The sequence below is a fragment of the Mobula birostris genome, chromosome 14 (genome assembly GCF_030028105.1).
Source record: "Mobula birostris isolate sMobBir1 chromosome 14, sMobBir1.hap1, whole genome shotgun sequence".
Classification (NCBI taxonomy): domain Eukaryota; kingdom Metazoa; phylum Chordata; class Chondrichthyes; order Myliobatiformes; family Myliobatidae; genus Mobula; species Mobula birostris.
Genome location: NC_092383.1, coordinates 59,061,024 through 59,076,235, shown reverse-complemented (window position 1 = coordinate 59,076,235; position 15,212 = coordinate 59,061,024). Strand labels below are relative to the sequence as shown.

Genomic DNA, 15,212 nt, shown 5'->3' with positions numbered 1-15,212 from the left:
AAGAGAAACATTAAGGAAGATTGTTATAGTTGATGGGGAGGAGAAAGAGGATCATAATTTATTGAGGGATGACGGCCAATGGGAGAAGATCAGAAAGAACATGGACGACGATTCAGTAAATTTGTAGGAAATAGTAGTGATGCAAATTAAGAGATCAGAACGCGAGAGGTCATGGGGAAGATCTTAAAGAGTATCTGGAAGGATAGAGAAGGTGAAAAGTTCAAACATAACCCCAATGGGGAGATGGAGAAGAGAAAGAGGGAGAGTGTGAAGACTCTTTGTGGCTAGGGTTTGGGGCCATTGAGGGAATCATAAGTTGGGAGAAGATGAACTTGCATCCTGCTTCAAGATAGATCGAGGTAGTTTTAAGCCTTGGTGGGAAAAGCTACTGAAGGTTATGTTTCATCTCTGCATAAGCTTTCCTACAGCACTGGGCTGTGTTGCTTCTATGTTGTATGATGTAAGATCACATTGCTCAGATACAGTAAGTCATAAGTTATATGCCAGTTGAGGTGATGATGCATGCCCTGTGGCTTTCCTGTGTGTTTGTGCACATGGAGGAACTGGAACAAATTTATGGTTGCACACTCTGCACGTACATTTAACTGGATACCTTCAATTATACTCTGCATGTCCATTTAACTGGCTACCTTCAATTACACTCTGCATGTACATTTAACTGAATGCCTTCAATTAAAATTCACTCCCAAAGTTTCATTAAAAAGTTCTGCTATATATGGGGATTTTTAAATGATATATTTAAAACCTGACATGAGTGATTGTTTTAAATTAAGTAGTATCAGGAGACCATTGCAAAAATTTATTACTATTATGAAAGAAATCTTTTTAACGTGTAACTGAGATAGAATCAATAACAGTAAAAAATGAACCTTTTAATGTCAGTTTAAGGACGTTTTAAGCATTGAGGTTTGCAGCCCAAAAGGAGGTCGGATAACTCAACATTCCGGAACTGACTTTTTTCCACTCCGATCTAAACCCAAAACCATTCTGTCCCCATGACCTTGTACCTTCTTTTGCTTATGCACATAATATTTCTTCTAAAGGTAAAGTTTTCATAATATCAGCTATTTCCAACAGCAAAATATTCCCTGCTGTAACAACTTTGAACAAATAAATTTCTGCTAACCTAGATCCTCTTAATAAAAATTTCAAATGAATGTCCCTACATGACTATAACCCCAATCACAGGAAGTGGTCTCTTCCCAATAATGCAATTTCGTAATTCAAAACATTTCTGTTTTTCTGTTTAACTCTTAAGTTCTTAGTAGCACTTCCAAATAGTTCTGGCAACTCCAAGTCCCCTTTCATTGCTTCTTTATTGGTATCCTGCTGATTGCCACATAGGTTCTGAGGTTTTGATATCCTTGCTTCAGGAAGATGTAATATTCTGCTGTCTCCTTTAGCTTGAGACAACAATAATTTTTCATATTTTAGTTCCTTAAATCCTACTTTTAAAGCTTGCAATGCTTTTATTTCTTGGCCTTACTAATCTGCACTTGTAATCTAATGGATTTACACAAACATTTTATTCATTTTGAAGAACCTTCTCAAAGAATTATGTTGCCAGTTTTCATTTTCCTTCCCAATTGGCATTTAGTTTAAATGACCATTTTATTCTAAGATAAAGTAATTGTTGTTTTTGCTTCAATTAGATGCATGTCTGATTTTTTAAAAAATTTTAACCCTGAGCTAAATATCCCAGGGCTAGCTGGAATATTGTTACCCAATATAGTCTAATTTTCCTCTTTGAACAAAGCTGATGTGTTTTTTGCCTTCATTGCCCCAGATCCTATTTTTAAATCTAAGACTGTCAGAATATTTGTGATTTATAGCAGCTCATTTAATCCATGCCATTGTGCTTGAGTAGTGTTTACATAATAGCTGTGCACAACCTAGATCTTTCCTGGATGCCTATCTTATTTTATAAAGCCTTAAGCAACTTGTTAGCAAGTTTAACCATTTTGGAGCCCCCTGTAGCTCATTTTCCTGTAGGTTAGTGCACATTTTAGTTCATTTCCGTACTAAACTCAGTGCTATCTGTAGGTTAATTAGGTAGAGATTAACCTACCTTTGCAATCTCTGTTTGTGGAAGTTTATGGAAACTTTGGGTTATAGACAGATCTCAAAACCCTTATGTAACTTGGGGGATATTTATAACGAAAAAGAACAGTTATGCTTGGGGGTGGGGGCAATTTTAATCTGGTTTGGTATTTTCTGTGATCTGGCACCAATCAAGTCTCAGAGGTGCTAGGCAAGAGAGTTATAACCTGTAGTGTACTTTCAACATGTTGGCAGAAAACCAGATAAAAGGCTTCGTAACATTATTTTTATTTTGAATATATCAATTTATTGTGAGTTTAAACTAACACAACTATCCAAGCTTCAATTGGCCCTTGTAGTCAAAAGTGTTATATTTCACTTAAAGACTAGATTTTTATCTTGGGTTCAGCACATGGATGAAAATTTTCCCCAAGCGCAAGCAAATACACAAACTAGTTTGCATGACAGTCTTGATGGAAACGTGTTTTAGCCCAGATCAAACTTCAACAATGAATGTCTTGTGCTTTAGTCTTATTTTAAAGCAGACTTGGTTTCTTTGGCTGAGAAAGTTTTCTCTTTGTTCCAACTGTAAAGGATGAGAAATAGATTGACTGTTTGCTACTTCTCTGGTTTAAACGCACTTAATCCTCTTTAGTTACAAAAGCAGTCAATCAGATTAAAGTGGAAGTGTTCAGAAACCTATGCAGAACAGTTGGCAAACAGCTAAAGCATGGCCTCTGTAGAAATGCACTTTTTCTTCAATCCCATATTTTATTTGTAATATTATCAAGATCACAGTACTATATACCAATAAATACTAAATATGTGCAGTGCTAAAAGTTAGCTTGAATAAGTTATCGAGCTAACACCAGCAAGCAACATAAACTATCCATAGCATAAAATATTAATTTGTATTTTTACTCCATTACCTTCTACATTATTAACCTGATTCTTCCATTAGCCAAGTGAATGATAATTTATATGTATCTGGCTTCACTTCATTTACAGATATGGAACAAGCTCACAGCAAGAAGACACGAAGGAATGGCTTCATACACGTCCTACTGCCAGCTCTGTAGACACAGATAGCCAATTACTTTCTTCTCCTTCTTCCGTCCCATTGTCAAATTTAGGTTAGTGATGTTTCATTGTCAACTAAATTATGAACAAAATATTTCCAATTGCATTTTATCTCTTTCATTTTATTAAAAAATAGTATTTTGTCTTGCAGCTTCTGACTATAATATGTATTAAAATGACTAATTTTATTTTTGGGTGTTATAGTGTAAAGCCCACACAAAATATATGTTTTATTGAATAGTTTGAAGTTAGTTTCCACATTGAAAAAATGCTTTATAAAGTAGTGAAGAGATCTGTTGACCATATGAAGAATGGTCATGTAAACATTTTTATTAGTTGAGTGTATATATAAATGGTAAACCCAATCATGTTGCATTCTTTTATGCTGTTTTCAAAGATTTAAGTTGCTTTGAATTTACAGATTAGATATACATTTAGAGTTATCCATGTAAGTGTAAGCTATTTACGTCTGCAGCAAATAAAATCTGTCACTGTTAATTTGTCAAGAGTAGCCAGATTTTGACAGACTTTCATATTTTAGTGGCCGATACATAAATGATTTCTGACCTTTCTTTCATCGGTAGTCCTGGTATATATCGTAGATAAAGGGGACTATAGATGTTGCCTTTTTCTGATATATGTGTGCCCATTTCATGATGCTGACCTGGATGGTTAAAAATAAAGGTGAATGCTCAATACTCTGAGTGATAAATGGTGGGGTGTAGGAGTCCAGAAGTCTAACTCTAGTTGTTCAGTGTTTATAAAATGATATGGACTTGAGAAATGGAGATATAATTCTGAAATGGATACCAAATTGGAAGATGGAGCGGCGTCATCCTTTGCAAAAGAGGATCACTGCAAAGTATTCAAAGCCATTAGTTTAAAGAAATGTGTTTGAACTACTCTTGAAGTACATCATTTTATTTTTAAAATGTAAAAAAAAAGAAGAGTGCAAAAATAGTAATTTCTGGAAAGATACCCAAAAAATGTGAAACTATACCTGACAGGGAAGGCTGGAGCATTATTTCTCTGAAAAAAATAAGACTGAGTGAGCTAAAAGAGAGATGTTTAAGATGTTGAAAGGGATAGAGTTTATCATCTGGTACAACTAAAACAACAGGTGATAAAGGTAAGGTATTAAGTACTCCAGAACAGAATTCCGAAGAAAACCCTCTATCTAGAGAGAGATTAGAAGGTAGGGCACACTACCACAGGGAGTAATTGAGGCTAAACAAATTATGATCACATTTTCTTGCTTTCTGTCTCCATTATTCCTTTATGAGCCATTATGAGAGCATTCTGCAACTCAAAATTAATTTACAGATATTTTCAGAGGATTATGGCTGTTTACTTGGTGCTGAAATGTTTTAGTTCATTTATTTATACAGAAGGTTAATTTCCAATCACAAGCACATACTTGTTCATTATTGGCTTTATGTATTAAGCTGCGCTTGTCTTCTACTGTTCAATGTTCTACTCCATCCTTCAATTTGGTATCATTTTCAGAATTATATTCACAGAATCTTAGAAGAATCGAGGAATTAATTAGCATGGATGGAGGTCAGATTGGCCAGTGAGCACCTTTTGTATTTATCCCATTGCCCAGTACTTGGCCCATAGTCCTCTCCTCTATTTACCATGTTCATATTAATCCTGTGGATTCTTGCTGCCTACGTTTGCCAGTCAATTCCATATCTGGACAATCTGTATATGAACTAAGCTTTCGTCACTTGAATGGAGAGGAATAGATGTTACGGCCAAGCACCCTATCAGTTTGTTTACAATTTTAAAGTTGTTTATGTTCATTTAAATATTTTAATCTTTATGTTTTTAAGTTTATGTAGGTTTTACTATTCTTAATTTTTAATATTTTTTGACAGTTTGACAGTCGGGGAATGTCTTAGTCAGCTGTCAATTTATTTATTTAGAGATACAGTGCAGGACAAGCCCTTCTGGCTCTTCAAGCCTCACTACCCACCATCCCACCGATTTAACACTAGCTAATCACGGAACAATTTATGACCGATTAGCCTACTAACCAGCACGTCTCTAGACCATGGGAGGAAACCAGAGCACCCAGCGGAAACCCACTTGCACACGGGAAGGAACGTAGAAACTTGATTCCCGAGGGCGTCTGAAGCTCCAAGCTGTAATGGGGTCGTGTTTATATTTCTGTAGATAGTGTATGTTTTATATACATCTTTCCCCATCCGCTCCCACCTCCTCCAATATGACAGGATTTCTGCACCGTGTTGAGAAGACCCAATGTCACTCTTGTGAAGATGTCATCAGCTGTATTCGTGAGGTTGGCCTCAACAGATGTGCACTTGCCTAGCACGTACTGAAAAATCCTAGTTATTACTAATCCTTGTCATAACATTTCAGTGTGTGAACTTAATAATTCTGACTTGTGTGCAACTTCGTAATAACCTGACCTGGAATTTCCTCCAATTTAAAGCAAATTTCTATGAAGTCAATCATCCAGATAGAATATATGAAATCAGAATCTTCCTCTGTAGGCCTGAAGTTTGTTTAGCTGGCACCTTAATGAGGTGATTCTAAAGCTAACAGCTAATTTAGACCAGAAGACTTGTTATTGACCATGAAATATAACAAAAGACTTTTTTGTGGAGTTTGCTGTAAACAAATGTCAATTAAACAAGAGATGTGACATTCTCAAAGTGAATGCCAATTAACAGCTGCACACTGGGAAACAGAACAAGTCTAAATTGTATCTAGCACCTGTTCATTATTTCTAACTCTTACGGTTGAATGATATTGTTAGTGCACAAATGGCAAAAAATATTTCCAGAGTAAGCTATTTTTTCATAAATTGTATTTAATTGCTGTGATTAGTATGTTAAACACAGAAGTCCACTCAATGAAGCATAGTTAAGATTATGAAATTAATCTTATTTATTTCACTGTTGTACATTAATTAATGAATTTTATTTTTTTTTCCCGGAATGCATCCATTTTCATTATGGGTCATTGAAACACCTGCACTTTTTCCTTTATTTTCAAAATGCCTTCAGGACTATTTAACGCGATTGCAATAGACTGGTTAGGCGTCTGTGATTAGTCAAAGCACAGAAATAACTTAACATGGCAGAAACCTCACATCTGCATAACTTTCTTCAATCTTGTATGAAGAAACAGATATAAAATTAATTTTATTGAGAATGTGTCACTTATGAACCACAATGCTGAAATGTTGCACTCAGATATAGAGCCATTCATCTCTATAGCACAGAAACAGGCCCTTTGGCCCATTTAGTCTATGCCAGCCTGGTCTTCTGCCTAGTCTTAACAACCTGCACTGAGACCATAGCCCTCCATACCTCTTTCATCCATGTACCCATCCAAACTTCTCTTTATTTAAATCTACCACTTCTGCCGGTAGCTCATTCCACACCCGCACCACCTTCTGCGTGAAGATGTTCCCCTCAGATTCCCCATGAGAATTTCAGCTTTCACCCCTAACCCATGACCTCTAGTTCTAGTGTCATCCAACCCGAGGGTAACGAGCCTGCATGCATTCACCCCGTCTATACCCCATATAATTTTGTATTCCTCTATAACAGGGGTCCCCAACCTTTTTTGCAGCGCGAACCGGTTTAATATTGACAATATTCTTGCGGACTGGCCGACCGGGGTGGGGGGGGGGGAGGGGTGTTCAAGTAGGGTTAAATTCACCTCAACATATCTTTTACAGTTAGGTTGCCAACTTTCTCACTGCCAAATAAGGGACAAAGGTAGCAGTCAAATACGGGACACTTGTGCTTACCCCCACGAAAGACTACCATGACCATGAAGCCTTGCGCAGGCACCTGTGTGCACATGTATGACGTGCGCATGTGTGTACATGCCGATTTTTTTCCCACAAATCTGTTTTGCAAATTGGTGTATTTATCATATCATTCCTGCTTTTACTATATGTTAGTGCTATTTTGGGTTTTATGTGTTATTTGGTATGGTTTGCTAGGTTATTCTTTGGGTCTGGGAACGCTCAAAAATTTTTCCCATATAAATTAATGGCAATTGCTTTTTCGCTTTACGCCATTTCGGCACAAAAGGTTTCATAGGAACGCTCTACCTCAGCGGGGGAAATATGGGACAAGGGCAAACCAATGGGACAAACCGTATGGGACAAACCAATTTAGCCCAATATACAGGATGTTCCGGCTAATACGGGACAGTTGACAACCCTATGTTCAAGTTCAACAGTGCGTGACAGGGAATGAGGAAAGGTGCAGTTGACTCATATCGTTTCCTCACAGCCCGGTAGCACATGCTTTGTGGCCCGCTGGTTGGGGACCGCTGCTCTATATGATCTCCCCTCATTCACCAGCATTCCAGGGATTATGACTCCAACTTCAACATAGCATTCTAGCTCCTGTACTCAGTGCCTTCATTTATGAATGACAATATACCAAAAACTTCCCTGAGATCCTTCCTATCTGTGATGCCACTTTTAAAGAATAATGAATCTGTACCTCAAGGTCCCCATGTTTTTCTGCAGGCCCCTGGGCCTTAATATGTAAGTCTTACTCGGATTTGTCCTTTCAAAGTGCAATACCTGACATTTGAATGAATGAATGATCTTTATTGTCATTATGCATAGGTACAATGAAACTCTGTTTGGCTTCCTGTCAGGCAATTAAATAAAGCGGTAGATAAAAACAAGACAGTAATAGAAAAACAGTATTAAATAGATAAATAGCAGAAAATAAGTTGCAGCAGCACCAGAATATCACAGTAATGCACAAAGTGCTGTTAGTACAAGTATTTGAGTCTTTGTGTGTGCATGTGTGTGCTCACAGTTTCAGTCATTGTTCTGTGGGAGTGGTTTGATGAAGGCCACAGCTCTGGGATAGAAGCTGTTCCTCTGTCTATTTGTTCTGGCTTTTAGTGTCCTGAACCTTTTGCTGGACAGCAGCGGGTCAAATAGGGAGTGGCCGGGCTGTGTGATGTCTCTGGTTATGCTGATTGCTTTCCTCCTGAGTTTGCTGGAATAGATGGTGTCCAGTCCTGGGAGCTCCATCCTGACAATTTGCTGGGCCGCCTTCACCACGCGATGCAGGTCTTGTCGCCCAGTGGCTGTGCAGCTGGCATACCACACTGTTGTGGCGCTGTTGGTCAGGATGGTTTCAATTGTCCTTCTGTAGAAGTTAAGCAACAGCTTTTGTGGGAGTTTGGCTGTTTCAGCTTTCTGAGGAAGAAGAGTCTTTCTTGTGCCTTTTTTTTTTACAAGCAGTGAGGTGTGTTGAGAACATAACTCCAAGGAACTTTAGGTTTTCCACACTTTCCACTACCTCTCCATGTATATGGAGGGGGGTGTGTACTCTGTCATTCGATCTCCTGAAGTCAATGATCATCTCTTTTGTTTTAGAAGTGTTAAGGACCAGGTCGTTGTCCTTACACCACTCTGTCAGATGATCCACCTCAAGCCTGTAGGCTGTTTCATCCTCGTCCGAGATCAGGCCAACCACTGTGGTATTGTCCACAAATTTAATTATGGAGTTGGAGGTGTAGATGGGGGTACAGCCATGTGTGAAGAGTGTGTAGAGCATAGGGCTCAGCACACAGCCCTGCAGAGTGCCTATTTTTAAGATGAGGGTGGTGGAGGTGTGCTTACCAATTCTGACTTGCTGTGGTCGGTCTGTGAGAAAGTCCATGACCCATGAGCACAGGGAGGAACCAAGGCCAAGAGTGTTCAGTTTGCTGACCAGTTTTTGGGGGATGACTGTATTAAATGCAGAACTGAAGTCCACAAGTAACATCCTCACATAAGTGTTCGGTTCCTCTAAGTGAGTCAGAGCAATATGGAGGGCTGTTGTGATTGCATCCTCTGTGGAGCGGTTTTCCCGGTAGGAAAGCTGGTGTTTGTACAGATCAGGTGGGATTATAGTCTGTATTAAATTCCATCTGTCATTTTTCAGCCCATTTTTCCAACTTGATCGAAATCATGCTGCAAGCTTTGATACCCTTCCTCACGGCCCACTATGACCACCAATCTTGGTTTCATGCTCAAATTTGTTAATCTAGTTTATCACATTATGATCAAAATCATTAATACAGCATTGGACCCACATCAGTCTCTGTGACATACTACTAGGCACAGGCTACCTGTCAGAGAAAAAACCATCTACTGCCACACTTTGGCCTCTCCTACAAAGCCACTGTTGAATCCAGTTGGCAACTTCACCGTGGATGCTATGCTACTTAACATTCTGTTGTGTGGGATTTTGTCAAAATCTTCGCTGAAAACCATGGAAAGAATGTCCACCGCCTTTCCTTTACTGATTTTCTTGACAACCTCCTTGAAATCTGTATAAGATTGGTTGGATATGCGTAAGGCCATGTTGACTATCCCTAAAGAAGTCCTGTCTATCTAAATACTTAAATATGCTGACCTAATAAATTTACCCACAACTGATGTCAGGCTCAATGGCCTATAATTTCCCAACTTATTGTTGGAACGTTTCTTGAACAACAGAGCAAGATTACCCAGTCTCCAGTACTCTGGAGGTTCTGTAGCAACAAGTCATAGCTAGTGTATGCAGCATAATTAGATGAATACAAGTAGCATAGAGACACTTATTTGCTGGATGTTTTTCTTTTTCTGTATGTCTTCTCATATTAGATAGCACATGCAGACTTATTTCTCTTTTATTTTGCAATTTGCAGCTTAGCTGAATATGTATATTGTTTCATTAACAGCAAGTCCTACGGTGGTATCTCAGCTCAGCAGCCCCACTCCAAAAATGATGCGTTCCAATAGCATTCCGACCCACGATTCCTCTTTCGATTTGTATGGAAGTCTGCAGATGGGAAGCACAATTTCCTTGGCCGAAAGACCGAAAGGGATGATCCGCTCAGGTTCATTCAGGGATCCTGTGGATGACGGTAAGATGGAATGTTCTCGGCTTCAGTCAGTGTTAGGGGAATAATTTTTAAGTTACTTGATGTGCAGGAGATTGTAACATCTTGAATAAATTTTGACCTAGAATGTGTAGCTGTAATGGTAACAAATCTGGTAGCGCTAACTTGTTTCTCTGGAAACTTATCCTCTGCTTCATGCTTCCCCGTGTATGCACTCAAATGCTGAAGTCTAGAATTTATAGCCAGTGTTACCATAAGGGAGATTGTTGTGCTTTTTCATAGTGCTGGTAACAGACATGCAGTAACTGATGTACACTTCAACCTAATGAGCACTATTTAGATTGCAAAATCAATTTAAAATATTGGCTTATTGAATGTTATAACTAAGTTTTTAATGATGCATTGAGTTTTTAATGGTGCACTGCTTCATAAATACTGAAGAACAAACTCTCTGTCCCAAAAGAATAATTTTATGTGGTGTCAGAAATTCCATTCCATCATAAAGATTCTATTATTTCTTCAAGTGATATTTTTAGTAACAAAAAATCATTCAGCTTTTGATGCAAGCCATGTATTTTCCGAATTTCTGTAAGATACTTATGAAGCTATTCATAATCCCAGTTATTGAATTCTAGTTTACTAGTCTGATTGGCTATTCAGACTGATCAGGACTTCAGTTTCCAAATGTCACAGAGACCCAAATGATAAAGCCGTGTTCTGATAGGATAACTTAACACATTCAGTGTGCTAAACTTTTGTGAGCAGTTTTATTTAAGTTCAGCAAGCAGCATCTGTGTGGTGCTGATTGCAGATTGTGAGTCATTACTTTGAAAGCCTTGCAGGGCACATCCAACATTATGTAGCTGTTTCACCCAATCAAACCTAACAAAAGGCTGGAACCAAAATACCCGTTTAATGACTTAAATGAGCTCAGAATATCTCAAAGCAGCTTAGAGCTCATGAACATTGTGAACATAAATTCAATGTATTATTATCTGTGAAATCTTCCTGACTAATATTAATCATTTTCTACCATTTGTAAATCCTAGAACCGATACTTTAGCTTGGTTGCAATTAGCAGTTCCGTCATATGTTATAGCCATCATTTACACAATCAACTAATATTTCAAAGAGCAAGCACAATAATTTTATAGAAATATCATATTCAGGAAGTAAACATTGGAATTTAAAATAGCCTGGAAACCGTGTGCTTTATTCACATCTCCACTTTGACCGATATTATGAGTGGCTTATCCCCAGTGAATAAATCCATTATTTTGCTAGCAAAATGCCTTGTCAGATCAGAGAGTTTTTGATGACATCTCTTGCATGGTGTTTATATGATGAAGAAGATTACTAGTCCTGGTGGAGTTTCCTTATGATCTTGATAATAAAAATTAGAAAGTGTATTTTAATGAGAAAAACGAATAAATAATTAATCACAGGAAAACACAAGTCCTGTATTTGTTAAACAAAACAACTCAAATGTGCTTTATCTTTGCGAAGAAGAATGGAATAAAATAGGATTATAGTTCATGGTGGTTGAGATCTAGAATGGGGTTAGTGGCTGAAGGGTCTGTTTGTGTGCTGCATGTCTGGCTCTATATCAGTTTCTAAAGAGCTGTTCTGAGATCACACCGCTGTATTTCATGAATGGTAGAACACACTATTTTCAAAAGAGACCCAAGATGAATACACCAGTCATTGAAAGTGGGCATGCAGGTACAGCAGGCAGTGAAAAAGGCGAATGGTATGCTGGCATTTATAGCGAGAGGATTGGAGTGCAGGAGCAGGGAGGTACTACTGCAGTTGTACAAGGCCTTGGTGAGACCACACCTGGAGTATTGTGTGCAGTTTTGGTCCCCTAATCTGAGGAAAGACATCCTTGCCATAGAGGGAGTACAAAGAAGGTTCACCAGATTGATTCCTGGGATGGCAGGACTTTCATATGAAGAAAGACTGGATGAACTGGGCTTGTACTCGTTGGAATTTAGAAGATTGAGGGGGGATCTGATTGAAACGTATAAAATCCTAAAGGGATTGGACAGGCTAGATGCAGGAAGATTGTTCCCGATGTTGGGGAAGTCCAGAACGAGGGGTCACAGTTTGAGGATAAAGGGGAAGCCTTTTAGGACCGAGATTAGGAAAAACTTCTTCACACAGAGAGTGGTGAATCTGTGGAATTCTCTGCCACAGGAAGCAGTTGAGGCCAGTTCATTGGCTATATTTAAGAGGGAGTTAGATATGGCCCTTGTGGCTACGGGGATCAGGGGGTATGGAGGGAAGGCTGGTGCAGGGTTCTGAGTTGGATGATCAGCCATGATCATAATAAATGGCAGTGCAGGCTCGAAAGGCCGAATGGCCTACTCCTGCATCTATTTTCTATGTTTATATGAATAGAGGCAGAAATTAGGTCAGGACCTATTTATGCCAAACTTCTGTTCCATTCTTGATATGCTAATAACTTATGAAGGGATATCATTCACACTGATGTCTTATCAAGTCAAGATGATAAAATTAAGTTCTCCCTGTAGAATATTTGTCAGCAGACAGTGGTGCAGCCTGCACCCCTGATTCCTCCCTCATGTAATTGTGGGGAGGTTGTTTTATTTTTCCACAGCACCCTGCCTCAAAGGGGTTAGCTGCAGGAAGGATACTAGCTACCTTGGAAAGGGATTTGTTAAGGCTGTATCCTAGGTGATAGTCAACCCTACTCCAGAACACTACAGAATAGAAACAGCCCTTCAGTCTACCAAGTACACTGCAGCCATGAAGCATCCAGTTACTTGACTCTGATGCTGATCACCTAGCTGGCCAGTTAGCAGATATTCCCATCAAAGTGCTGTAGCCCCTCCAGTTCTGGCAGAGATATCTACTTTATTCAAGTAGCTTTGACAGCAGAGACCCAAAGGGTTAGCAGCACCAACAGACAAAGCTTACGGCGTTCCAAGGTCAACATAATTTGAACAATATACTTGGGGAATAACTTCTATTTTTACACATTAAAACAATGTGTAATTTTAAATAAAAAGAGCAAGCAAGAGTGTATCTGTGTGGTTTGGCATCAACTTCAATACTATGTTTCAGTCTCTGAATTATGTGACCTTCTGTATAAAATCACATTAAAATCAAAGTTGATCTGATTTTCTTTTACAATCAGATTATTTTTCCTTGTGCCACATTGCTGTTCAGTTTCACTTTTCTAATGGGATATTGGTCCTATCCCATTGAGGCTTTCTGATACAGATAACTGAGGAATGTATGCATTGCCTGTTATTTTTGCATTTACTTCCCATTTATATACTTCTTCTTTCAGGCCTTATTATAATTCACAAACCTCTGATTCCCAGTGGAAAAATAATCACCTCAGAACCCAAGTCAGATAGCTCTGAGATTAGCTTCCTTGAGGCCACAATTAACATTTTAGGAAATACTACTTCACCCGACATTTAAAATAGTCTTTCACAGGTATTTTTCTTCCCCCTTCCTTGAGGAATTCTGTAGTATTTATTAAGAACAGATGGAAAAGTCAGTGGTGGTCCTTTAGCACTGTTAAACTTCAAAGCTCACATTAGCAAAGTCAAGTCCTGCTGCTTGAGGCTAAAAATATGCATTCATTGCTTTATGGTTGTATTGTAACTTTTCCCTAGTGCAGTTATTATGAAGCTGGCTTTCCAAACATGGTTCTTATAGATCCTAAAGATCAGGAGTTTCTATCAGATTCACATGATTACTACACTCTGTTAAATTTGTTGACTTGCTAGCATGTTATATTTGTTATTATACTGTCTATGCTAAGGAAAGAGATTTTTCGTCAAATGTTCCCAGTGCTCCCTTCTTCTTAAGTTTGGAAAGTTTCGTGGAATTAGCCCCCAGTTGTTGACCTTTAGCTGATGCCTGTTAAAATGCTTTGAAAATTCTCCTTTGTTTTATGTCTAGCATACAGGTTCATGTTTCCCTTTGTAATTAAGCTTTACGTGCTTTTTCAAAGCTTTCCTAGTCTTGTCATATGGTTTAAGATAACAATGCTGCCTCTATTAACATTGTATGAAAGCTGGGCATGAAAGTCTTCATGTATGTAGCACTTTTCAAGTTTCTGTACTCTTGGCCTTTATTGTATTTGAGTTAGATTTCAGATTTTGATGAAGTGATCAAAGTAGTTGTATACCCCCCAGAAAAAGACGACAAAGGTAAGAATACAGCTGGTGGTGGGCATGAATGAATATAGGAAGGGCTGAAACAGAAGAGCAACCAAGCCATGTAGACATTAAGTTGTTTGCCATCTGCTAAGAACCCCCAAGTCTTCAAATATGGCTGACTATCAGCTCAACTATTGTTCAGTACAGACCATCAAACCATAAGCAATAAATGTGAGAATCACTCATGTATGTAGCACTTTTCAAGTTTCTATTGGGACATCACAATGCACTTTACAGCCAGTGAAGTATTTTTGAAGTATAGTCTCTGTTAAAGTGTAAGAAAAGCAGCAACTGATTCATACACAACAAACTCCCATTACACCACTGTGATAATGTGCAGGAAAGAGGAGGGATTTTTGCCTGGTTTTCCTGCATTCATCAATTAATATTTGCCTGATGGTTTTAGGAATGTTGAATGAGTGCTGTAACATTATGAGGGCAGCATAGAAAGTTTCTCTTCTTCAAAGTACTGTTACAAAATATTTTACGACATAGACACACACAACACCTTAATTTAAAAAATATCTCATCTGAAAGTCTGCACATCTGAACGTGCAGAACTCCCTCAGTGCTGAACTGGAGTGTCAACGTAACTCCTAAACTCAGACCACTTGAAGGGGAACTTAGACGAACAACTTTTTAACTCAGACACAAGAATGCTACCAAGTGAATCATTGTTGATGATTACATTTAAAATGCCAGCAGTGTACTGTGTCTAAAAGATAAAGATATAATACATCAATAGAATACAAAAGATATTGTAATACATTTTATGAACTAAAACATTTTATAAAAACTTACATTCTCTGCTTAATCTTTCACTATATCACCCTTAATGTCCATACTGCTTCAACAAGTCATAAATTTACTAACAGAAATTAAGTCCTGTATACTTTATGATAGTGGAAGATGAATATCACTCTGATAGGTATGCGCAGAAAACTACAGCACAGAAACTGGCCCTTTGGCCTATCTGGTCCATGCTGA

The 15,212-nt window shown here is 38.3% G+C and overlaps 1 protein-coding gene across 8 annotated transcripts in view; it reads left to right on the top strand.

Annotated features, from left to right (window-relative positions):
• The window catches only part of LOC140209923 (neuron navigator 1-like), a 672,220-nt gene that overhangs the window by 555,641 nt on the left and 101,367 nt on the right, over nucleotides 1-15,212 (top strand). For all 8 annotated transcript variants that reach the window (XM_072278589.1, XM_072278590.1, XM_072278591.1 and 5 more), the window contains 2 exons: nucleotides 3,070-3,194; nucleotides 9,865-10,050. In XM_072278589.1, the coding sequence (XP_072134690.1) occupies nucleotides 3,070-3,194; nucleotides 9,865-10,050 (311 nt within the window). The remainder of the gene's footprint in view (nucleotides 1-3,069; nucleotides 3,195-9,864; nucleotides 10,051-15,212) is intronic.